Source organism: Sminthopsis crassicaudata, chromosome 1, assembly GCF_048593235.1.
Source record: "Sminthopsis crassicaudata isolate SCR6 chromosome 1, ASM4859323v1, whole genome shotgun sequence".
Lineage (NCBI taxonomy): Eukaryota > Metazoa > Chordata > Mammalia > Dasyuromorphia > Dasyuridae > Sminthopsis > Sminthopsis crassicaudata.
Window position 1 is genome coordinate 613,822,373 of NC_133617.1, and position 26,474 is coordinate 613,848,846.

The 26,474-nt window shown below is 32.5% G+C and overlaps 1 protein-coding gene across 3 annotated transcripts in view; it reads left to right on the forward strand.

Annotated features, from left to right (window-relative positions):
• Positions 1-26,474, forward strand: part of HCN1 (hyperpolarization activated cyclic nucleotide gated potassium channel 1) — a 612,097-nt gene that overhangs the window by 421,469 nt on the left and 164,154 nt on the right. For 2 of the 3 annotated variants that reach the window (XM_074282553.1, XM_074282556.1), the window contains exon 4: positions 852-1,070. The exons of the other annotated variant lie outside the window; for it this stretch is intronic. In XM_074282553.1, coding sequence (XP_074138654.1) covers positions 852-1,070 — 219 coding nt within the window. The remainder of the gene's footprint in view (positions 1-851; positions 1,071-26,474) is intronic. 3 annotated transcript variants of the gene reach the window in all.

Genomic DNA, 26,474 nt, shown 5'->3' on the forward strand with positions numbered 1-26,474 from the left:
GGGATATAAAACAATTTATTCTATCATACAGGTTCATATCTTCTTTGCAACTAAGTCTTAGAGAGTAAGTTGTGTGACTTGGTCAGGACTACACATCTAATATGTATTAGAAGTGAAATTGAACACAAATTAATATTGCACCTCTGACACTAGCTGTGTGACTCTGGGAACTATTATTTAATCTCCTTTATCTTAGTTTCCTCATCTGTCAACTGAGCTGGAGAAAAATATGATGAAGCACTCCAATATCTTTGTCAAGAAAATGCCAGATGGGAACATGAAGAGTCAGATGTGACAAATGCCTTGACAACAACAATGAATGCATTATTGTTTGTTGTTCAGCCATTTTTCAGTTATGTCTGACTTATCATGACTCCATTTGGGGTCCACTTAGACACTGGAGTGGTAAATCTCCGAGGCCAGAGTTGAACTCAAGATAAATCTTCTTGACTTCAGGCCCAGCATTCTATCCACTGTATCATCTAATTGCACCTGAACCAATTGTTAAGCACTGTTTAAAATGCCCTCAATATGACTTATTCACAGTTTTCTTTATGATTCAAAGAAATGTGAATGACTTCATAAAACTAATTTTCTTTTTCAGCTTAGTTATCTTTGAAATAGTTTTAAGATGAATGTTTTTCCTTCCTTCTGTGTTAAGGAAAATATAATAAAGATTAGTTAGTCATTTAGTGAAAAGTATATGTATATATACCATTACAAAGACATACCACAAAACAAATCATTTAGAATGTTTTTATTTTATGCATAATATATTTTTCCTTTTTCTTGCTATTTCAGCCATATCTTCTCTTTCTTTTTTTCTCTCTTTCTTTTTTTCCCCCTTACAGAATGATTCCTGGGGAAAGCAATACTCGTATGCACTCTTCAAAGCTATGAGTCACATGCTATGCATTGGTTATGGAGCCCAAGCTCCAGTCAGCATGTCAGATCTTTGGATTACCATGTTGAGTATGATTGTAGGGGCCACCTGTTATGCCATGTTTGTCGGCCATGCCACTGCATTAATTCAATCTCTGGATTCCTCCCGAAGACAATATCAAGAGAAGGTAATTAATTTTAGATCTTCCTCACTTAGCTATCATTCTATTATAAATATGTATTGTCGTCTTTGCCATGTGTCACTGAGAACTATTCAAATTGTTTTGACCTTACCTTTGAAGAAACAGAAATGCATGTATTTTTATAATTTTTTCTAGCAAATTTGTTTATTTAATACACTTTGCGGTATGAATCATATTGGGAGAAAGAATTAGAGCAAAAGGGAAAAACAGGGAAGAGAAAAAAAAAAACAGAAAAAAATAAATGACATGAAGACGCATGTGTTGATTTATATTCCATCTCCTTAGTTCTTTTTTCTGGATGAAGATGGCATTTTCTTTCCAAAATTTCTTGGGATTTTTTGATCTACTAAGAACCAAGTCTTTCATAGTTAAATATCACATATCCTTGCTATTATTGTGTACATTGTATTCCTGAATCTGTTTGTTTTACTCAGCATCAGTTCATGTAAATCTTTCTTTTTTATTAATTTTATAATTATACATTTTTGACAGTATATATGCATGAGGAATTTTTTATAACATTATCCCTTGTATTCATTTTTCCAAATTATCCCCTCCCTCCCTCCACTCCCTCCCCCTGATGGCAGGCAATCCCATACGTTTTACATGTGTTACAATATAACCTAGATACAATATATGTGTGTAAATCCAATTTTCTTGTTGCACTTTAAGTATTGGACTCTGAAGGTATAAGTAGCCTGGGTAGATAGACAGTAGTGCTAATATTTTACATTCAATTCCCAGTGTTCCTTCTCTTGGTGTAGTTGTTTCTGTCCATCCTTGATCAGCTGGAAGTGAGTTGGATCTTCTTTATGTTGAAGATATCCACTTCCATCAGAATTGTTGTTGAAGTGTATAGTGATCTTCAGGTTCTGCTCATTTCACTCAGCATCAGGTCATGCAAGTCTCTCCAAGTCAACATGTCTCTCCAAGCCTCATGTAAATCTTTCCAGGCCTTTCTATAAAAAGCTTGTTTATCATTTTTAATAGGACAATAATATACCATTACCTTCATATACCACAATTAATTCAGCCATTCCTCAATTGATGGAAATTTACTCATTTTCCAATTCTTTGCCAGAACAAAAAGAGATGCTACAAACATTTTTATATATGTGGGTCCTTTTACTAGTTTATGATTTTTTTGGGATACCTACCCAAATAACGGTACTGCTGAGTCAAAGAGCATAGACAGTTTTATAGCCCTTTGGATTTAGTTCCAAATTACTCTCCAGAATGGTTGGATAATTTTACAACTGTGCCAAGATACATTATTGTCCCAACTTTCTCACATCTCTTCCAACATTTAACATTATCTTTTCCTATCATTTTAGCTAATCTGAGAGTTGTGAGTTGGTACCTCAGAGTTGTTTTAATTTCCATTTCTGTAATCAATAGTGATTTAGAGTATTCTTTCATATTCATCATCTGAAAATTGTCTGTTCATATCCTTTGACCATTTATCAATTGGGGAATGACTTGTATTCTTATATATTTGACACAGTTATTTTTTATATTTTAAAAATGAGATCTTTAACAGAAACACTGTAAAGATTTTTCCCAGCTTTGTTCTTTCCTTTTAATCTTGTTTCTGTTGGTTTTGTTTGTGCAAAACCTTTTTAACTTAATATAATCAAAGTTGTCCATTTTGTATTTCATAATATTCTCTAATTCTTCTTTAGTCATGAATTCTTACCTTCTTCATAAATCTGATAGGTCAATTATCCCTTGTTCTCCTGATTTGTTAATGGTATCATCTTTTTTGCCCAAATCATTTATCCATTTTGACATTATTTTGGCATGAAGTGTGAGAGTCTATTTTGAGTTTCTAACATATTATTTTCCACTTTTCTCAGCAATTTTTCTCAAATAGTGAGTTCTTATTCCAGAAGTTTGATTTGGGGGGGTTGTCAAACATTATATTGCTATAGCTTTGACTATTGTATTATGTGTATCTAATATATTCCACTTATCATCTACTCTATTTCTTAGCCAGAACCAAATAGTTTTAACAGCTGCTGTTTCATAACATAGTTTTAAATTTGGTACTGCTAAGCCACCAACCTTGTATTTTTTTTCATTAATTCCCTTGATATTCTTGACCTTTTGTCCCTCCAGATTAATTTGGTTATTATTTTTTTTAGTTGCATAAAATATATTTTTGGCTGTTTGAGTGATATGGCACTGAACAAGTAGACTAATTTAGGCAGAATTATTATTTTTATTATATGAACTCTGCTTACTCATGAGCAATTGATATTGTCCCAATTGTTTAGAAAGCAGCACATGTATTAATGAAAACAAGCAATGTCAACTGATATATACTGTAGCACATATTCAAGTATGGCCTCATGTATTGATATGCAGGCAATCGTGAGTTTGTTGTGGAGACAGATACATTAAGTAAAGTTATGAAATTCCAGAACGGCTTAATAGCTTAGATGTATTTTTATAATGGATTATTTAGTTAATATTTACTAAGGATACCTTTGGCAAAATATTCAATCTAATATTTGTCCAAAAAAGAGAATATCCTATTCATCTTGACAGACCTCCTGATAATTAAATTTTTCTGAAGAATATATGTTTTTCTCCACAGATTATATCCTGCTGTGCTCCTTGGTTGAAAGTAGAAATCAAAATGACACTTGCAACTCTTTTACTTTTGAACTTATAGTATTAAATATTTCTTGGAATATATTCTTGGCCTTTTCTTCAATTATACAACTTCTCAAACCCCCCTCCCCACAACAAAATGCCTTAATACAAATAAAATAGTCGCACTATACCTCAATGATACCTATAGTGGCTTTATCTTATGAATAAAAGGCTTTATCTTATTTTATAATAAAGTAGTTTATCCCATAAGTAGGTGAGAATGATAAGTAGGCTAAGAGAGCTTACCAGACAGTGGTAGAACTTTAACTCAATTTATTATTTTTATTTTAAATTTATTTATTTTATTTTAAATTCTTGTGAAGAAGAGAACCCAATTTTGGAATTTTATTTATTTGTTCATTCATTCAGTGTACCATATTGCTTTTAAAAGATTAGTTGGTACCAACTAGTTTTTTTTTTTTTTTTTTTTTTTTTACATAAATGGATTATGTCTTTACATGTGCCATTTTTATTTTTTTATTTTCTTGATAATTCCTGATTTGTTATATTCAATTGTATTTTACTTTTTGAAAATGTAAAAAGAAACAATGGGAGTTCATTGCCCCCTTTCTTTTTCTCAGGTTTTGCTAGAAATTCAAATATTTAATTTAGAAATCCTGGTTGTTAATTTCTGTACAGCAATATGGCATGATGCTAGGAATATGTCATAATATAGGTCATAAAATACAATTTTGTTTTCACTGATTTGATACTTTTCTGAACAGCCTTTGCAATTTCTATAAAGCACAAATGACTACTTCAGACTTCACAATTTAATTTCAATTCAATATAGAAAGTTTTTTTTTTTTTTTTTTTTAATTAAGCACTGTTATGTGTCAGGCGCTAGTATAAGGATACAAAACTAGAAAGGGAAAATGACATATGAATAAATAAGAAAATATAAATGTAAACAAAGTAATATTAGAGAACAAACTCCATGGATTGTGATTCTACAGATTGATTTGAACAGCAAACAATAATCCCTTTCCCTCCATCCCCATGGCATATACAGGATTAGAAACAAATAAACAAAATATTAAATTTTTCCCACTAGATCATAAGATTAATGGAAATCAGCTAGATCACAATTTTTCATATGCAAATGAGACATTTTCATGTCAATGCAAACTAGCTTTGCATTGAAAGCAAATCAGATGCTTTATCTGTGAGAAATCTTAGTGAATGTGATAGCTAAAGATACAGCATAGTATTAAGCTGAAATAGACTTCCTGGGGGCAGAGGCAAAATGGCAGAGTGAAGCCACTATCTAAGTCAAGCTTTCCAAGTTTTTCTTGAAAACCACATGAAACCACCTCTAAACAGTCAGGAAAAACAGAGCCTAAAAAGATACAGAATGAAGCAATTTTCTAGCTCAAGATAGGTTGGAAGGACTTGAAGAAAGGTAGTCTCACTTCAATGAAAGGGTATTCATTGCAACTCAGATAGGGTCAAGGAAGTCAGTGGAAGATTCTTAATCATAGGACTTTAAATCCTGTCTCAATAAAACAGCAGGTCAGTGGCACTGGCAATTATAGAGAATTACTTCTGGGACAGCAGATTCAAAAATTTTGATCATATGCTTATTAAAACAATAGTGTTCACAACTCAACTTAGTATAATATTGTGTTCTTTGGAATTTTTTTTCATTGTAAAGATAATAAGATGTCATATATTTACAAGACTTGAAACTTTGTAAAACATTTTACTAGTATGATTTTATTTGATTCTTACAATAGTGCTTTGATATCAAGTCAATTATTGTCCCCATTTCACAAATGAGGAAACTGAGTCACAAAACAGTGACCTTTTCAAAGTCATATACCTGTGCAGTATCAGTGGCAGGATTTGAAGCCAGATCACTAAATCATACTTTATTATATCTATATATATCTATGCTACTCTATATGCATGTGTGTGTGTGTGTGTGTGTGTGATAAGAACACAACTATGAAAAAAAGAATGATATTTCTTTCCCTCAAGGAGTTTACAGCCTAATGAGAAAAGATACCTCAGAAAAGGAAGCTGAAAAGTAGTTTTGGGAGGGAGAAGGAAAAGTTATAAGGTGGTATAGCCAGGTGAGAAAAGAGATGTCTCAGCTGGTCTCTTATTATTAGAGATTTGGAGTAACCCATCTCCATCCTCCATCTCACAATGTGAGAAGACAATAAGTAAAAGGGAGTCAAACAGGGGGATTCAAAGTATCTTCTTGGGAACATGGAGGCATCCTGTAAGTTCTCAGCGAAGCCAGAAAAGAAATGAAAGCATGAGTATGGAACTAGGCCAGGTATTTCCTTGAATTTGAGGTTAGAGGAAGAACTCAGACATCAAAAGATTGGACTACAAGGATATTAGGATCCTTCATGGTGAGAAGAGTCTAGAAAAGCAGGAGTAGAGCCAGTAGAGGAGTATAAGAGTGAGTTAAGATCTGGCCTGGGCACTTCCTCAAGATATAATCACTGAATATTAGGAACTTACATTCTAGTGAGGGAAATAAGTCAATGAAACAATTTTAATATAATGATACAGATAAATATTTTAAATATTCCTCAGGAGTATTTAGTCCATAAGATATGGTTCATAGAGCTGACATATATTTGATCTTATTTATTAAAATAATAAAAAAATATAAAAATAAGTTTTCCCTTTATGTATACTTTTAATGAAAATGGTTATGTTTCAAAATAGTAAATAGGCACTCAGCACTAAAGAACAAAGTATAAAATGTATGCTATTTTACATTAATTATACATTAATCCATCACAGGTCATGCCAATTTTCTCAAAATGGCAATATTACAATTAGAAAATTACCATTAACATACTTCTATTTTAATAAAGGTTAATTTTGACTTGAGAATTGTCAGTAAGTGTGTTACATGAAATGTGAAAATTCCATCACTCTCCATGTCTCAAAGAGGAAATGATAAAACTGGTAGGGTGGTGGTATTCATCTTCATTTGTGATGTCAAAGTCACAACAAAAGGATAAGTGTTGCATTTTTTTTTTCATTGTCAAGTATAAAGTCTCTATCTGAAAGGAAAATTTTATCATTAGTAACAGAGAATATGGAAGTAGGAAAAAGATGGCATTGAAAAAAATTACTTTTTTTTTTTTTTGATACTCTATTTCAGTGCTTTTTTGTGAATTCTCCTTTTAAGCCCTATCTTAGGCTTCTGAAAACCAGACTCATTGTCCACAGATTTTTGTAAGGGCAAAATGCTTGCTTTGTTGTTATGCTACATACATTGGGTCAATGCCAAGCTTTAATTACTACTGTTTTCCTCAGTGGACAGATTAAATGTCCATCTGATCTAAGATTTTTGCACTCTAATTTACCTATAAATGCCCACCTGGTTATTATTATATATTAGACATCTGTCACTTTGAGGGATTGGAATATAGAAAAAAATTTAGACTTCATAGAGGCATCCCCTCACCTCCTAACCCCTGGCAATATTAAATCACTAAGAAAGGAGTCAAGTTATTCCACAAACATACTCAAATGACAACTACAAACTTGGTATCCATATACAGTAATCCAATAATTATTATAGTAACTGATAGAAAAATTAATTTTAAGAATTCTGCAAAGAAGTTACCTCCCTGGTCCCCTAAAGGTACTGTGAAATTAACTAACAAGTATTATTAAGTGGGAAACATTCTGTGATTTAGTATAGCTGAAGAAAGCTTCTGGTAATTATCATCCTAGTTCCATAGTGATCTTTCTTATGCCAATTTTCTTATAAAAAAGAAAATGGTATTCAATAATTTTTTTCTGACTTTATAGGATAATATCAAATTTTACTCACTGTGAATTTGCAAGAAAGTTTCCTAGATATTGATTAATTAAGATATTCTGCATGCATTTGAAATTGTAATCATCTTCACAGTAGGAGTAAGTTCAGCTCTGAAAAGAGCACAAGATGTACATGGAAATAATAGCTTTCTTATTAGGTTTCAAAGTGACTGAATTTCATGTTACCATTGTATACCACTCTTAAACTTCTCTTTGTTTTTATTTTTTTTTGATTTTTTAAAATTTTATTTATAAATTTTTGACAATATATATGCATGAGTAATTTTCTTTTTAATAACATTATCCCTTGTATTCATTTTTCCAAATTTTCCCCTCCCTCCCTCTACTCCCTCCCCTTGATGACTGGCAATCCCATACATTTTACATGTGTTACAATATAACCTAGATACAATATATGTATGTAAATACCATTTTCTTGTTGCACATTAAGTATTAGATTCCGAAGGTATAAGTATCCTGGGTAGATAGACAGTAGTGCTAACAATTTATATTCACTTCCCAGTGTTCCTTCTCTGGGTGTAGTTGTTTCTGTCCATCATTGATCAACTGGAAGTGAGTTGGATCTTCTTTATGTTGAAGATATCCACATCCATCAGAATACATCTTCATACAACATTGAAGTGTACAACGATCTTCTGGTTCTATTCATTTCACTCAGCATCAGTTGATGTAAGTCTCTGCAAGCCTCTCTGTATTCCTCCTGCTGGTCATTTCTTACAGAGCAATAATATTCCATAACCTTCATATATCATAATTTACCCAACCATTCTCCAATTGATGGATATCCGTTCATCTTCCAGTTTCTAGCCACTACGAAAAGAGCTGCCACAAACATTTTGGCACATACAGGTCCCTTTCCCCTCCTTAGTATTTCTTTGGGATTTAAGCCCAATAGCAGCAATGCTGGATCAAAGGGTATGCACAGTTTGATAACTTTTTGGGCATGGTTCCAAATTGCTCTCCAGAATGGTTGGCTTCTTTCACAACTCCACCAGCAATGTATTAGTGTTCCACTTTTCCCATATCCCCTGCAACATTCATCATTATTTGTTCCTGTCATCTTAGCCAATCTGACAGGTGTGTAGTGGTATCTCAGAGTTGTCTTAATTTGCATTTCTCTGATCAGTAGTGATTTGGAACACTCTTTCATATGAGTGGATATAATTTCAATTTCATCATCTGAGAATTGTCTGTTTATATCCTTTGACCATTTATCAATTGAAGAATGGTTTGATTTCTTATAAATTAGGGTCAGTTCTCTATATATTTTGGAAATGAGACCTTTATCAGAACCTTTAACTTTAAAAATATTTTCCCAATTTGTTACTTCCCTTCTAATCTTGTTTGCATTAGTATTGTTTGTACAGAAACTTTTTAGTTTGATGTAATCAAAATCTTCTATTTTGTGATCATCTTTGTTTTTATTTATATAACTTTAGACATAATATAGGTATTAAATAAGAGTAAGATAAATAGGAAAGAAAAATTAACTTTTAAGCTAGTCATATAGAAGTTGTGGAGGCAGATTGGCTAGGCACAAGATGACAGATATAGGCTAATGTATGTGCTACCTTTTATAAACCACTTTAATCCTCAGTCTGTTTCCTTCTAGGAGTTTGTGCTTTTTTTAAAGTATAATTTATACATAATCAACATTTTATCATGCTTCATTTCCAAGAGACTATACTTATCTCAGTCTATATAGCTCTAATGTGGATTCATAGAATGGCTATTCTTTTCTCCATGTATTTCTTCACCAAAAGATCTGAAGATATATTCTAATTTGATAGAAATGTAATGAGGATTTTCTCTTTAGTTTTGTTTAAAAGTCAAGCCATACTGTGGGAAAACTGGGACACTGATGCATTGTTGGTGGAGTTGTGAAAGAATCCAACCATTCTGGAGAGCAATCTGGAATTATGCCCAAAAAGTTATCAAAATGTGCATACCCTTTGACCCAGTCATACTACTACTGGGCTTATATCCCAAGGAAATACTAAAGAAGGGAAAGGGACCTGTATGTGCCAAAATGTTTGTGGCAGCCCTTTTCATAGTGGCTAGAAGCTGGAAAATGAATGGATGTCCATCAATTGGAGAATGGTTGGGTAAATTATGGTATATGAATGTTATGGAATATTATTGTTCTGTAAGAAATGACCAACAGGAGGAATACAGAGAGGCTTGGAGAGACTTACATCAACTGATGCTAAGTGAAACGAGCAGAACCAGAAGATCATTATACACTTCAACAATGATACTGTATGAGGATGTATACTGATGGAAGTGAATATCTTCAACATAGAGAAGAGCTAATCCAATTCCAATTGATCAATGATGGACAGAATCAGCTACATCCAGAAAAGGAACACTGGGAAATGAGTGTAAACTGTTATTTTTATCGTCTGAATCCAATTCTTCCTGTGCAACAAGAAATTTGGTTCTACACACATATATTGTATCTAGAATATATTGTAATATATTTAATATGTATAAGACTGCTTGCCATTTGGGGGAGGGGATTGGGGGAGGAAGGAAAAAAATCTGAACAGAAGTAAGTGCAAGGGATAATGTTGTAAAAATTACCCATGCATATGTACTGTCAAAAGAAAGTTATAATTATAAAATGAAATAAAAATTAAATTAAAAAAATTCTTAATGTGCAACAAGAAAATTGGATTTACACATATATATTATATCTAGGTTATACTATAACACATGTAAAATGTATGGGATTGCCTGTCATCTAGGGAAGGGAGTAGAGGGAGGGAGGGGAAAATTTGGAAAAATGAATACAAGGGATAATGTTATAAAAAATTACTCATGTGTATATACTGTCATAAAAATTATAATTATAAAATTAAAAAATTAAATAAAAAAACCCAAAACTATGAAAAAAAAGTCAAGCCATAAAGCTATATTTTGTTACAATGTAGGTATTATATCTTGAAAATAAAACTGTTATCTCAGAAAGAAAATGTACTTTCAAGTACTCATGTATCTTTAATTTTCTTTCATGAATTAAATAAAATCTACATGTTGTTTAAGCCTTAGTTTTGTAAGTTTAAAAAATCCAACAACACCTATTTGTAATTTATTTTTTAATTTTAAACATTAACTTTATCTTTACTTTCAACAAACTTTAAATGCCTATAATATGTAAGACTTTTAAAGTAAATGTTATAAAATAAACTTAATCAAGCATTTCTGAAATATTAATTTATGTGGATTCTGATTATGTGCATTCATACAATGCTACCATGTATAGACATCTTAAAATCTCAGAAGACTGAGGTTGCATGAGACTTCTGTGACCATAATGAAAGGAATCTTAACTTCAGCATCCTTGACAAATACTCATTCAACTCTTGTTGAAAGCCTATATTATGGAGGAACACACCACCTCTTGAGGCAATGCGTTTTAATTTTGAACAATTTTAATATTTTAGACAGGTTTTTAGGTTTTAACTTTCCATCTGATACCAAGCCTTAATATACCTCATTTAAATTTCTAATAATTGGTTTTTAAACCATATAATCTTTCTTCCATTAAATGATTTTAAAATACATGAAGACAAATATTATGTGCTTCACTGAATGTCTCTTTTTCAGACTAAATATTCTTAGTTCCTTCAATTGATCTTCATATGACTAAAACTCTAAACCATTTACAATAAAGTTCTGGAGTGGGGTAGAATGGGGTTGGTGGTCTTAAGGCTTAGAATAAATCCAAAGTATGCCAACTAAAAAAGTTCACATGGCATTTAGCTACATTAATAGAGACATAGTTTCTATGAATAAGTTCAAAATTCCATTGAAAACATCCCTGGTTTACATTACCACATCAGGAGTAAATCCTGTGAGTCTAATATGCATAAAGCCAAAATAATAAGTTTTTACTGTAATTACTAATTGAAACTTAGTTATACTGGCTTCATTCTTTAAATTACTTTTAAAATAGTTTTATTTGGGCTATGGATAAATATTCTCAATATTGAAAATTAAGCATAAAGTTCCATAATGCTATGGCATAATCTTATTGTTGTTAATTTTACATTATTTTTCCTCTTAATGCACTGGCTCATTTCTTTTTCAGTCCTATTTTAACTGAATTTAAAATACAAGACTCCTAAAACAATAGCAATAGAAAGGACATTTGAGGACAACTACTGGAAATCCCTGATTTTTCAATGAGGAAATTGATAGTTACAGAAAAGATGGGCTGGTCAAGGCTCCTTAGGCTTTAAGAAAAGCATTACATTCAAGATGTCTTTCTACCAAATGCAAGATTTGATCTCAACTGCATCCCTTCATTGATGAATAGTGTCACTCATTAAAAAAAATAGATTCAGAGCTATCTCAGTGTTCTCAAATGTCCTATAATTTGTTTTTATTATATTTGGAATAAAATTCAGATATTTATAACAGAACACAATATTAATTGAAGGCTCAATAAGTAAACATAATTTTGTAATATAGGACGAACAACAGGATTATACACTCATTTCCATGACAGAATTTTATGAATCCTTGATACTTTTTTATTTTATTTTAATGCTTCAGGGAGTCAGGAGAATAAAGTAATAAGGAATAAAGACAGAGAAACAGAAAAATACACAAACATTGAGACAAAGAAAAACAGACCTAAGTTCAGAGATCATGACCCTACCACCTACAATTGTAGCATATTGCCACTTAGTATAACCAGTTTTATATTTAATGTTGTAGTAATAATAATCGAATGTTACTTAAAATCCCAATGTAGAACATTGGACTCTGAGGAAAGTTGTATATCTCTTTGTGAATTTTATATGCTATTTAAACTATTTTTCATTGTTATACAATCACTACTCTTTAGCATTAGATGCTTGTGAGGCAATTGTTTCATGCATCTAAAAGACTAAAATCTTTAAGAAGGCATGGTACCTTGTTAGGAAATAAATGATCAATAAATGAATTGTGAGAACAGATAGACTTTTGTGTGTTCAAATACTGATTCTAGCTATATAACCCTGTGCCTCAGCACATCTTTATTCTATTATTGAATTGTTTCAGTAATGTCTGATGCTTTGTGAATCCATTTGTTTTTTTTTTTTTTTTTTTTTTTTTTGCAAAGCTACTGAAGAGAATTGTCATTTTCTTTTCCAGCTTCATTTTACAAATGAGGAGTCTGATGCAAAAAAAAAATATTACAAGACCTTTCCAGGACCACACAGTTAGTAAGCATCTGAAGCCAGATTTGAACTCAGGAAAATTAGTCTTCCTGAATCAAGGACCAGACTTCTATTCACTATGCCATTTATCTGTCAAGTATTCCTTAGCACTTATCTCTTAATTATAAGAAATTACCAATTAGAAGTTAGACATGAAATAAAAAAAAATCTATTCTTTGTCATGTAGATAAACAGAAAAAAATAATCAATTATTTTTCCAAAACCATTTCCAGCTATATCCACAAAAACTTCAGTGAGAACCTACTGACATTCGAATATTTTGTTATTAATTATTTTTAAATTAAGGACTTGAAAATTCCTAGCAAACAAAATTTTCTTATATAAAGAACAAAAAAGGATTATATAGGCATACAACCTGTTGCTACTTGAGTGTATAATGATGGATTGAGAGAAAAGGAACACAAGGAGATGACGGTAGGGCTATTTGGATTAGAGATACACCAGGTACAGCTTTAACATCTGATAGTACTCCCTACTACTTATAGGAAGTAAGTAGACTTATAGGCAGACCTTTTTCCAAGCTATTCACAAACAATTTATATTATCTACAGCTTTTAAAAAATATAAAACTTTAATAATGACACTAACATTACTATGTTTATTTATACATTCTGATGAATAATCTTCTGCAAATTTTAAGTATTTCTTTGTTTTTCTTTTCCCCCTTTAACTGGAATGTCACTAGTATAGACATATACACACACATACACAATCTTCTTCATTGTAAAATAATATTCTCCCTTAAAATTAATAAGCAGAATCAAGCAAAATAATTCAATACATTTGTTATTTAAAAATGTACATCGTTTTCTTTTTTTCTTTTCTTTTGTTTTTCTTTTCTGCTCTTTAACTTTTCTGCCAAGAGGCAATAAACTTAATTCATCATATTTTGGAACCATGAATGATTATTGCATTGATCAGATTTTTTGAAAAAACTCTTTTAAAGTTGTTTTAAATTATAGATCCATAGTTGCTAAATAAATTTTACTCCTGGTTCTTTTGACTTTACTCTGTTTATACAAATCTTTTGAAATTTCTATAAATCTGTTCTTTCATCATTTCTTTAGGCTGAATTGGTAATCAAAGTTTAAACTGTACCATATGAATGATTATTATTCGCAAGGAAAATATATCAAAGAGATGCTTTCTTTATCAGGTTATCCTTCATCATTCTTTTAGATATAAACATTTCAAGGCAGTAGAAAATATTGCATTAGCAAAATTCCTCAATATTTCTTAAAGAGCTTTGGTGTAAAGGAGACATAGGGGAGGGATTGTGCTAATGAGGACGGGTATTTCTTCTCCCCTTCTAGTCCTTAATCATTCTTCCTGAATCTACTTTCCCTCTTTTTTCTCAAATGTGAGTTTAGACTTCACTTCTGTCCCTCTGCAGGAATGCCTCTCTCTTTTCAAACTATGTGGATAGATCAATGGGAAGAGGAATGCCTGAAAATTTATCTTTTATTATGGTCACAAGCTCCCTCAACCAAACTATCATACTTGTTGTCTACCTGAAGACTGTTATCTATTTTTCCCTCATAAACTTTAACTATTAATAAAATTATAGATTCCTCACTTTACAATTAGAAGCCAGAACAAAACAAAAAATAAAACAAATAAGCAAAAACAATCTTATTGCCATGTGGTCAGAAACAAGAAAGTTGGTTAGGATAGACACACTACTGGTTGTGAGAATGGATAAAAAACAGAATCACCAATAAAAGAGCAGATAGAAGAAATGCTAATTAGACTCTCAGAGTAAAAACTCATACATTTCAGTGGCCTCCAAAGGTACTGAGGAATACTAGAACTACAACAGAACAGTCTGGAGAAAATTCAGTGGAAATGCCTGCTAAGAGAGACAGCTAGGTGCAGGCTCCCTGAGCCCAAAGTTCATATCTAGCTTCAGATACTTACTAGTTGTGTCATGCTGGTCAAATGACTCAGCCTGTTTACCTCAGTTTCCTCAACCATAAAATGGAGTTAATAAAACTATGTACCACTTATAGTTGTTGTGAGGACCAAATAAAATCATATTTATAAAGCACTTATCACCATTCCTGGCATATAGCAATGACTGTATATATGTGTATTCCTTTCTCCTTCTCCCCCTACATCATTTTGTTTTTATTAGCTCTTGAGGGCCTACTAACAATAACTGATTAACTATGATGAAACAGGATAAAACAATGCTTAGTATAATTTATTCCCTAAGACATAAAAGGTATATTTCATTTTAGAAAATTTTCTAATCATGCCATTGCAACTATTTGGTGCCCAAGAACTCACTTAATATTGATGACAAAAGGTATTTGTGTAGAGAACTTCTCCCCGCCCCCCCATTTCCTCTAAGTCTTGTAGCCAACTTATTTCAGGGAGAAGTAAGATGAAGAGAAAAATAGTACACAGGGAAATCCAAAAAAATATATAGAGGAAAATGTGTGACTACTGTTTATATTCACTTTTCTTTTGTCAACTACAGCAAAGAATGTAGGTCAGAGGGAAAGTGGACACAGTCTACTACAATGGTAATGCCATTGGGATAAAAACCTACCAGGCATACCTTTAAGATCTATGGCTATTTCTCAGTCTTTGTGAACTCCTGACTTTATCCAACTGATCTATATTTTGAAAATAAGAAAACTGAGACCTGAAAAGTTTGAAACAAATCCAAAGAAACAATTTAAACAGTTAATTTTTTAAAATTACATTTTAAAATTAAACTTTATATATCTAGAAAATTCACTTATCTGGAATATCTCATTTCTTGACAAAAAAAGAAAAAAATAGATGTTAGTATAAGTACAAATATATATGGCTTGAGCTTATGTTGCTAAATCTGATTCATACTTGTTCTGTTCAGAGACTAGGAAATGATTTAGGGTTCTTTGCTATATAGATAAATCAAGATGATATATTATGCTCTGAAGCAAATAAGTACAGAAATTATTTTTATAATAATCATATTTGTATGAGACTATTTTATAATTACAACTAGATACATCAGAGTAAATGAAAGCAAACGTTAAAAAAATCTCTATCTTACATTTAAAGTGTTTGTATTTTTGGATTCTTATCTAGTAACTTATTTAGCAAATTGCTGAATTTTTTTTTTTTTTTTTTTTTTTTTTTTTTTGATGCTGGGGTTAAGTGACTTGCCCAGGGTCACACAGCTAGGGAGTGTTAAGTGTCTGAGATCACATTTGAACTCAGGTCCTCCTGAATTCAGGGCTGGTACTCTATCTACTGAGCCACCTAGCTGCCCCAAATTGCTATATTTTAATTTACATATTTATAAACACACAGTCAAGCATAACGACTATAGTAGATTAGAGAACTGGTTTCACAGCTAGTAAGACCTGGATTCAACTTCTCTCTCTGATATAGACTGGTTTGCCAATTTACCTGGCATCTTGGTGAACCCAATTCTATTAATCTTTCAAATAGTTTTAAAAAACATAGTATATTGCTATATAATTTTGAATCAGAGGTTCCAATTCAGATTCTATGACTTATATCCTGAGTGATGATGGAAAATATATCCCCTCTTTTTAAGGGGGAGATATGAATTCTTCAACTCTCAAATCAGGAGGTTGGTATGGATGACCATTGGAATCCTATCCAATTCTAAATTCATGTCTTGGTGCAAATCTTTATCACTGCACTCCTGGACTATTATAATAGCCTGCTGATAGATCTACCTTGCTAAATCTATTCACATTTTAGTAAATTCTCCATTTTAGTCACCAAAGTGATTTTTCTAACACAATTCTGTCCATATTACTCCCCTACTATATAAACTCCAAAGGCTCCCTATTGTCTATAGGGACAACAAAAATTCTTTTAATATTTTCTCTGATTGGCCAGAGTTCTGTTATTCAAAATCTATTAGTTTCAGACCCTTTAGCATACAGAGCCATTTCTACATAAATTAGCACATGACAAAGAAAATGTGAATGGATTATTCACAGAGAAAATAAGGCTATGCAAAAGTTGAGATTTTGATTGTTGATGTATTTCTTTCACCATTTTCTAATAACTTGCTGTGCTGATTCTAACAGTTCTTTAGAGAAATTAATGAAAGTGGAAGACATTTGTATTATTTGAATGAAAGAGTATTAAAAAAAATACATTGCTTTCTCTAATTTCCCTGGCTTCCTTTCAAGTCCCAATTAAAACCCCAGCTATAAAATGCCTTTCCTTATAGTCAAAATACTAGTGCCTTATGCTAATTATTACCAATTCTACCCATATCTAGATGCTCTTTACATATTTATTTGATTGTTTTCTCTTTGAGCAGATTGTGAACTCCTTGAGGGAAAGAACTTTCCTTTTTTCCTTTTCTTTGTATCTCTAGAATTTTGTCCAATGCTTGGCATTCAAAAGACATTTTATAAATTCTTATTGATTAAGTTTATTAGCCTATCATCCAGTGATCTGGGATTTCTTTTCTATGTGGATTCAATTTTTCTATATATAGATGGAACTAATGAACTTGATAGATCATTACCTTGAATTGTCATAAGCAAAATATAGTAGCTTAGTGACCAAATTTTTGATGATAAACCTCTATAAGACTAGTCAGCTTGGTCTTTGAATAGGCACAATTTCCAACCATGGGGATGTATTTAAAGTTTTAACAAATTTATTAGGAATTTCTAGAATGACTGTTATGCCATTTTAAAATTCAGAGTTGTCATATGTGATAATGCATGCTTATAATTTTTGCTAAACCAGAGACTGAGAATATAAGATATCTTGAACTCAGGAGTTTTGAGCTATTGCTGTTATTTTTCAGTCATTTCAGTCATATCTGATGCCATTTGGGATTTTATTGGCAAAGTGAAGTAATTTGCCATTTTCTTTTCCAACTTATTTTACAAATGAGAAAACTGAGGCAAATGGGGTTAAGTGACTTGCCCAAGATCATACTCAGAAAAAAAAAAATGAATCTTCCTTATTCCAGAACTAGCATCAATTCATTGTTCTACTTAGCTGTCTATATGAGTTCTGATAAGACTAAAGCCAAAAGAGTTTCTGTACTAATCCCAATGGCAATATGGTAAATCCTAAGAATGAATGGAATAGACTAGAATTCAGGGGCTAAGATATATAGAAAGAGACTAACTTGAGGGTTCAGTAAGCAGTCATGGCAATAGGCTAATGAGTGGTCATCAGTCTTGATGAGATAGAAAACAGAGAGTTAGAGAAAAAAAGAAAGAAAGTAAAAAAAAATAAAGGAAAGAGAAGAAAGATGGAAAGAAAGTAATGGAAGTGGAATGAAGAAAAATGGAAAGAAAAAAAGAAAAAAGAGAAGAGATAGAGGAAGGAAGAAAAGAAGGAAGGAAGGAAGAGATAGAGGAGAGAGAGAGAGAGAGAGAGAGAGAGAGAGAGAGAGAGAGAGAGAGAGAGAGAGAGAGAGAGAGAGGAAGAAAAAAAAAGAAGAAAGGGAGAGGGAAGGAAAAAGAAATGGAAGAAGGGAGGAAAGAAGGAAAGGAGGGGGAAGGAAAATCCAGAGTTACTCCCATAGAGTGATAGGGCATCTGAATGCTATTTTAACAGCAAAAACATAAAACAAACAACAACAACAACAACAACAACAAAAATGTTATAAGACTTTTAAGAAAAAAAGGGAGAAAAATTCCATTCAGCATAGTAAATTGAACTATATTAGAATGTTGGTATTGATGAGGAGTAAACTGAGGTCTAAACCAAGATGGGTCAGTTCTTTTTCTCTCTCTCCTTCCTTCCCCAAAGTAACCAAGGGCGGGTTCAACAGCAAATGAATTTGCTACTTAATGCTGTGTGGAAATATAGTTTTTATTGATTAGAATGGAAACACCAGAGAGCCAATGGGCAAAATGGCTGCATGGTACAAGGCCAATTTTGCAAAGAATAGATTTTTGAGGATTCTGTTTTATACAAGAGCACAATCATTCAGATGCAGTGATGTAAGGAGGTTCCCAGAGAGTGATGTAATTAAGATAAGGATTCTTTTGTTATCTTTTGGGGACAGAGAGAAGTCTCTTCCCGAAATGGAATTTCCTGATGGCATTTGGTCTATCTGAGCAGATTAGAATGGGGGCTGTAAAACCCCAGCCAGCTCAGATAGCCCAAACTAGTTTGACCAGATCTTGTATCAAAGGTCCAAGTCCTGAAGGATGCTGGAGATCAAACAAGGAATATCAAGGTGCTACCACCCCCCAACAGTATCATCCAAGCCAAAATCTGAGTTGTCCTCACTGAAGGGTAGGCAAGATTATCAGGCCCCTACTGTGTAGCTTTCTTGAATAAAGCAAGTAGTCAATATAGGAGATACAACATTCCACCCATGTTCCTCTCCTTAGGCTAAGGATTGCTTTGTGTGAATATGCTTGGCTTTTTTATTGTTGCCTCTGAATTCAGAATATTTTTTTCCTCCTAATTTCCTATATCTGATACCTAATTTGTGACTTTGACCAATGGATTTCATTATTAAGTTTTCCCCACCTGTTATTCATCTGCTCAAAGAAGTAGTTATTGTTATTCAATCTGTTGATATCTGATAACAATATTTGCTATTCAAAATCTATTGTTCCCACTCCCTTTAGTACACTGCCCCATTTCCGCATAAATTAGCATGGATGACAAAGAAAATGTGAAAGGATCATTCATAGAAAAAGTAAGGCTGCTCAAAACTTGCAATTTTGATTGATGGTATATTTCTTTCACTATTTTCCAATAACTACTGTGCTGGTTCTAACAGTTCTTTAGCAGAAATTAATACTGTGGAAGACATTTGCATTACTTGAATGATCTAAGAGCATTAAAAAAAAAACAGCTCAATTGTTTTCATGTTTCCAGGTGTGTTCCTTTTAGTTCTGAGATAAAAGAGGGGGGAAAAAAGCTAAAACTGAAATTCCAGATGTAGCATTTTACACAGTAATTTCTCAAGAAACACAGTTTATGCTGTTATCAATCCAAATTTGAAGTAATTTCAGCATTTAATATGTGTTTCAGGAAAATTCTGAGTTTCCCTGTCTACTCATTTTAAAAACCTTTTAATTACTCTATAAGCATATATTAAGCACTTACTTTGTGTCAAATACTGTGTCAAGTTCAAGGAATACAATAACAAAAACTAAAAACTCCATGTCCTCAATTAGACTTATTCTAGTGATTAGGATTAGAGAATAAATTAAATAACATGTATGTCAGTATGTATGTGTGTGTGTATATATATATATATATATATATATATATATATATATATATATATACACACATATACCAATATACATACATAAACACACATACACAGTGCAATATCTGTGTTTAAGGGGAAAGGAGGAGATATTTGGAAGACTTCATAAGGATGATGACTCTTGAGGGAAGTCTTGATAGAAACCAGCAATTTCAAGAATCGGAGGTGAAAAAATACTGCATTGTATAAGCACAAGGAACATCCTGTGCAAAGAAATGAAGGTAGGAAATGAAGTGCCCTTTGTGAGAAAAAGCAAGAAGGCAAATTTGACTAGTCAGTAGCGTTAGATAAAGATAAAAATGTATAATAAGAATGAAAAGAAGTAGTGCTAGGTATTGCAGATTCTTAAATGTCAAATAGTAGTGATGAGGTAATAGGGAACCTCAAAATGATGAGGTAACTTGAACCAAAACATGAGGTAAATACCTAATAATGAGGTATATACCTCAATAGGATTAAGTGAGGTATAGTGGCAGGATTCAGGGTACAAGGAGTCACATGGAGCTCCCCTGCAACCCCCTTAGGATTCGGCACAAGGATACAATGTTAAATCAGGTCTAGTGGCGGCGAGAGTCCCCTGTAAATGAATTTACAGGCCGAAAACCTAGATAGGTAAAAAGATGTTTATTGCCAGGTTTGGAAGCAAGGTTAAGGTCTGGTTAGTAAAAGATATTAGATAGAGGAAGATACACATCAAAAGTGTCAGGGACAGAGAATCTCTGATGCAAACATCTTGGCTGGCATCTTTCAAATGTCTAACCCCAGATGATTCTAGCTTTGCTCTTTTTTATCTGCTTGAAGAATCAATGGGCGGAGCTCAGGTTAATTCTTTGAAGGCCAGATTTTTGGCTGGCTTTATCCAAGCCAGCTCAGATCCGGTGGGGGAGAGGGGGGCCTGGATACAAGCCCAAACTAGTTTGACCAGATCTTGTATCAAAGGGGGCTGAAAACCCAAACCAACTGGGGACTGGGTACAGCCCAAACTGGCTCAGATACAGATCTTTTCCCCTAGGAATATCTTGTCCCAAAGGTAGATCAGACAAGGAATCTTAAAGGGACTACACCAGCAACAGTAGTGCTATTTCATCTTAGAGGCATTAGAGAGCACTTAAAATTTATTGAGTAGAACAGGATTGTGGTCAGATTTAGGAAAATCACATTGACATCTATGTAGAAGATAAACTGAGGAAGAATTTTAGGGGGAATTTAGTTAGGAAGATATTCCTACATATCTTAAATTTTCTGAATTAGATCACTATTTCAACAATGTACCTGTTTATATCATTGTAGAAAATAAGAATTAGTTCAATTAACTGAAGGAATTTTGTTCTTTTTATTTTAGGAATTTAAAATATATTTATTTAGGATCATAATATGTCTTTTATCACTTATTTAATTTATGAATTGGCTTCAGTCTTGTATAAGTTCAATGGACTCTGTGATCCATCTTATATTTATTTTTATTGAGGTGGGGGGAATGAAGGCTATTCCATGACTTCATCTGCATGAGGAACTCTCAGGAAGAAAATTCTACTGATGCAAATGATTTTAAATAGTGGTGTTGTTGAAATTCTATCCTGTATATTTAATCATAAGGCAATTTATTACAAAAAGTTTAAAAATAAATCATCCCCAAAACATGTGACAAAATGCCCAGTTCTAATTCATCATACCACCATTTGGCCACTGTGAGAATGATGGGATTTGTAGGAAGAGGTTAGAATTAAATTTGGGAAATGATTAAAAGGATTAAGATTAAGGAACCTATTGAGAGGAAGAAAAGTTAAACAATTCTTAATTTTTGTTGTCAGTGCCTCTTACCATCAGGTTAGAAATGAAACTAAAAAAGTGGATGTTAGCAATAATATCACTAAAATTATTAGATATAATTTACATAGCACTTTAATATTTACAAAATGGTTTACAATCATTTTGCCATTATCAGTCTCATGATGAACCTAATGAGCCAATGAGTTCAGATAACTTAACTGATTTGCCTCTGGTTGCTTAGCTAATAAGGACTGCCAGTACTTCCATTATATACCATATTAGACATTTCTAGCAGGTATGTATTGATGTTGGAATAAAAGGTATCTATTCATCTAGAACCCAGCTTCTTGAATTTTAGATGGGGTGTCATAAGCAAATGTATGAGTCATGAAGTTATGATTTATTATGAGTAGATTTTTGGTTCATATACCTATTTTATATATCTAAACACCTAGGATCATTTAAACACTTCTCAGATGAATAGGGATTGTAAGTAGAAAAAATTGAAGAAATCCTGATCTAGAATATGTAGAATACTTTATAAGATATTTAAAAAGCTGCAAAGGAAAAGGTAAATATATTTATCCTAATCTGTTTTAATTTTGGACTGAACATTATACTATGTACAATATTGTAAACTATTTGTTCTTAGAATCATAATGTAGATTCCTTTCAGAATTCAGTTGACCTGATAATTGAAGAATTTCATAGACAAAGAAAAGCAAGGAAGAAAAGCAAATGGCCTATAAAATTTTATACTCATTAAGGGCAGTTGCTATGACATTTTCCATCTTTGTTTCCACAAAAAAAAAATCTAGAAAGTGTCACAATAAGTGTCTGATAAACACTTATTAGGGTTTTTTTCATCTTTTAGTCCCATAGTAGCTTAGACTGTGATTAAAAAATCTAAATTCTAGATCCAAAGATAATTGTTCAGCATCTAAAAAAAAGACATGACTAGAAAAATGAAGACTGAATTTAAGCACCAAGGAACCATAGTCAGAACATGTTATTATTTAATTGTTATTATAAAAGACTGGACAGATTGGAATATATTCCAGAGATGGCAAAAGTTATAGGGTTACAACCAGAAAACAAACAAGCAAACAAACAAAAACTAGGTTGGTACTAGAAGCAAAAATATAAACAAACAAACAAATAAACAAAAAAACCTTATCTTTAATAAAACAGATGATTTCCAAGTATTCCTGTGACAAGACAATAAGCTATTTTGAAATATTGAATATTAAACACAAGAGTTAATAGAAAGATAAAAAGTGAACAAGAACAAATAATAAAGGAAAATAGAAAGGTAGAGTGCTTAGTGTCTAGTGTAAGGAAACATTAGATGAATCTTCTACAAGCCTGATCATAATGAATAATAGAGGATATATCTTTCCCAAAACTTGAGAAATATCTTATTATTTGTTCATGATCTTAAAAGAAAAATAGAAATAGAAGGGGGAAAGGAATGATTTATAAGGGAGTGAATGAACATTAGGGGAAATTATTTGATAAATCAGAGAATATGGGACAGCTAAGTGGTACAATGGATAGAACACCAGCCCAGAAGTCAGGAGGACCTGTGTTCAAATGTGGCCTCAGACACAACATTTCCTAGCTGTGTGACTGAGCAAGTCACTAAACCCAATTGCCTCAGCAAAATAAATAAATAAATCAGGGATTATAAATAATCATCTATGCAAATGAAGAGAGGGTAATGCAGGGAACTGCTAACCTTTGAAACTCACTCTCAACTGGGAAAAGGAAAGAATACACATAGAATTGAGAACAGCAAGATATTTCATTCTGAACCTAAGATAAGATCTCAATAAATATAAAATAAAGAAGAGAAAGGGTCCTAGCATAGAACTAGGGAACCCATAATTAAGTGGCATGATTTTGATGAAGAACCAGCAAAAAAGACTGAGAGGAAATAGTCAGACAGACCAGCAGACAAGAGGACACTCAGAAAAGAAGTGCTCCCAACCAAAAATAAACGTAAAGAGAAAAATAATGCCTAGGAGGAGGGGAAGGTAATGAATAATAGCAAAAGATTCAGACAGGACAAGAAAATAATTGGTAACATTGAATAGACAATTTTCATTGAATAATAAAGTTGTACAATCAAATGAGAAAAAAAAAAAGTTGAATTACTGATTGTGGATGACTTTATCAAATAATTTAATCAAGAATCATATTCCAGTAACTACCAATAATGGTAGACTCTTCTTTGTTTTGTTATATTTTAGAATGGAAGAGAGAAGAGAATGTTAGTACACCAATGGGAAGGGATAAAAGGAGCAAGCTAGACAATCTGCCAAAAATGTAATTAGTCTAAAAAGTATTATTATTTTTTAATTAATTTTTATAATTTTAACATTTTCTTTGACAGTGCATGTGCATAGGTATTTTTTTTTTTTACAACATTATACCTTGTAGTCCCTTCTGTTCTGAGTTTTTCCCCTCCTTCCCTCCACCCCCTCCCCTAGATGGCAGGCATTCCTATACATATTAAATATCTTATAGTATATCCTAGGTACAATGTATATGTGCAGAACCAAATTTTGTTGTTGTTGTTGCAAAGGAAGGATTGTATTCAGAAGGTAAAAATAATCTGGGAAGAGAAACAAAACAAAACAAAACAAAACAAAACAAAAAATGCTCACAATTACACTCATTTCCCAGTGTTCCTTTTCTGGATGTAGCTGATTCTGTCCATCATTGATCAATTGGAATTGGATTAGCTCTTCTCTATGTTGAAGATATCCACTTCCATCAGAATACATCCTCATACAATATCATTGTTGAAGTGTATAATGATCCCCTAGGTCTGCTCTTTTCACTCAGCATCAGTTGACATAAGTCTCTCCAAGCCTCTCTGTATTCCTCCTGTTGGTTATTTCTTACAGAACAATAATATTCCATAACATTCATATACCATAATTTACCCAACCATTGATGGACATCCATTCATTTTCCAGTTTCTAGCCACTATGAAAAGGGCTGCCACAAACATTTTGGCACATACAGGTCCCTTTCTCTTTCTTAGTATTTCCTTGGGATGTAAGCCCAATAGTAGTACGGCTGGGTCAAAGGGTATGCACAGTTTGATAACTTTTGGGGCATAATTCCAGATTGCTCTCCAGAATGGTTGCACCAACAATGCATCAGTGTCCCAGTTTTCCCACATCCCCTCCAACATTCATCCTTATTTGTTCCTGTCATCTTAGCCAATCTGACAGGAGTGTAATGATATCTCAGAGTTGCCTCAATTTGCATTTCTCTGATCAATAGTGATTTGGAACACTCTTTCATATGAGTGGAAATAGTTTTAATTTCATCATCTGAAAATTGTCTGTTCATATCCTTTGACCATTTATCAATTGGAGAATGGCTTGATTTCTTATAAATTAAAAGCAATTCTCTGTATATTTTGGAGATGAGGCCTTTATCAGAACCTTTAACTGTAAAAATGTTTTCCCAATTTGTTACTTCCCTTCTAATCTTGTTTGCATTAGTTTTGTTTGTGCAGAAACTTTTTAATTTGATGTAATCAAAATTTTCTATTTTGTGATCACTAATGGTCTCTAGTTCTCCCTTGGACACAAACTCCTTCCTCCTCCACAAGTCTGAGAGGTAAACCATCCCATGTTCCTCCAATTTATTTATGATTTCGTTCTTTATGCCTAAATCTTGGATCCATTTTGATCTTATCTTAGTATGTGGTGTTAAATGTGGGTCCATGCCTAGTTTCTGACATACTAAATTCCAGTTTTCCCAGCAGTTTTTGTCAAATAATGAATTCTTATCCCCAAAGTTGGGATCTTTGGGTTTGTCAAATACTAGATTGCTATTTTTATTTACTATCTTGCCCTGTGAACCTAACCTATGCCACTGATCAACTAGTGTATTTCTTAGCCAATACCAAATCGTTTGGTGACTGTTGCTTTATAATATAGTTCTAGATCAGGTACAGCTAGACCACCTTCATTTAATTTTTTTTTCATTAGTTCTCTTGAAATTCTCGACCTTTTGTTGTTCAATAGTTTTTTACTTTCAATTTTATTAATCTCACCTTTTATTTTTTGAATTTCAAGTTTTGTGTTTGTCTGGGGGTTTTTAATTTGTTCCTTTTCTAGCATTTTTAGTTCTAAGCCCAATTCATTGGCCCTCTCTTTCTCTATTTTATGCAAGTAGGCCTGTAGAGATATAAAACTTCCCCTTATTACTGCTTTGGCTGTATCCCACACATTTTGGTATGATGTCTCATTATTGTCATTTTCTTGGGTGAAGTTATTAATTATGTCTATGATTTGCTGCTTTACCGAAACATTCTTTAGTATAAGATTATTTAGTTTCCAATTATTTTTCGGTCTGTTTTCCCGTGGCTTTTTATTAAATGTAATTTTAATTGCATTGTGGTCTGAAAAGGATGCATTTACTATTTTTGCCTTACTGCATTTGATTTTGAGGTTTTTATGCCCTAGTATATGATCAATTTTTGTATAGGTTCTATGAACTGCTGAGAAGTAAGTATACTCTTTTCTGTCTCCATTTAGCTTTCGCCAAAGATCTATCATATCAAACTTTTCTAGTATTCTATTTACTTCTTTGACTTCTTTCTTATATGGTTTGTGGTTTGATTTATCTAATTCTGAGAGTGCAAGG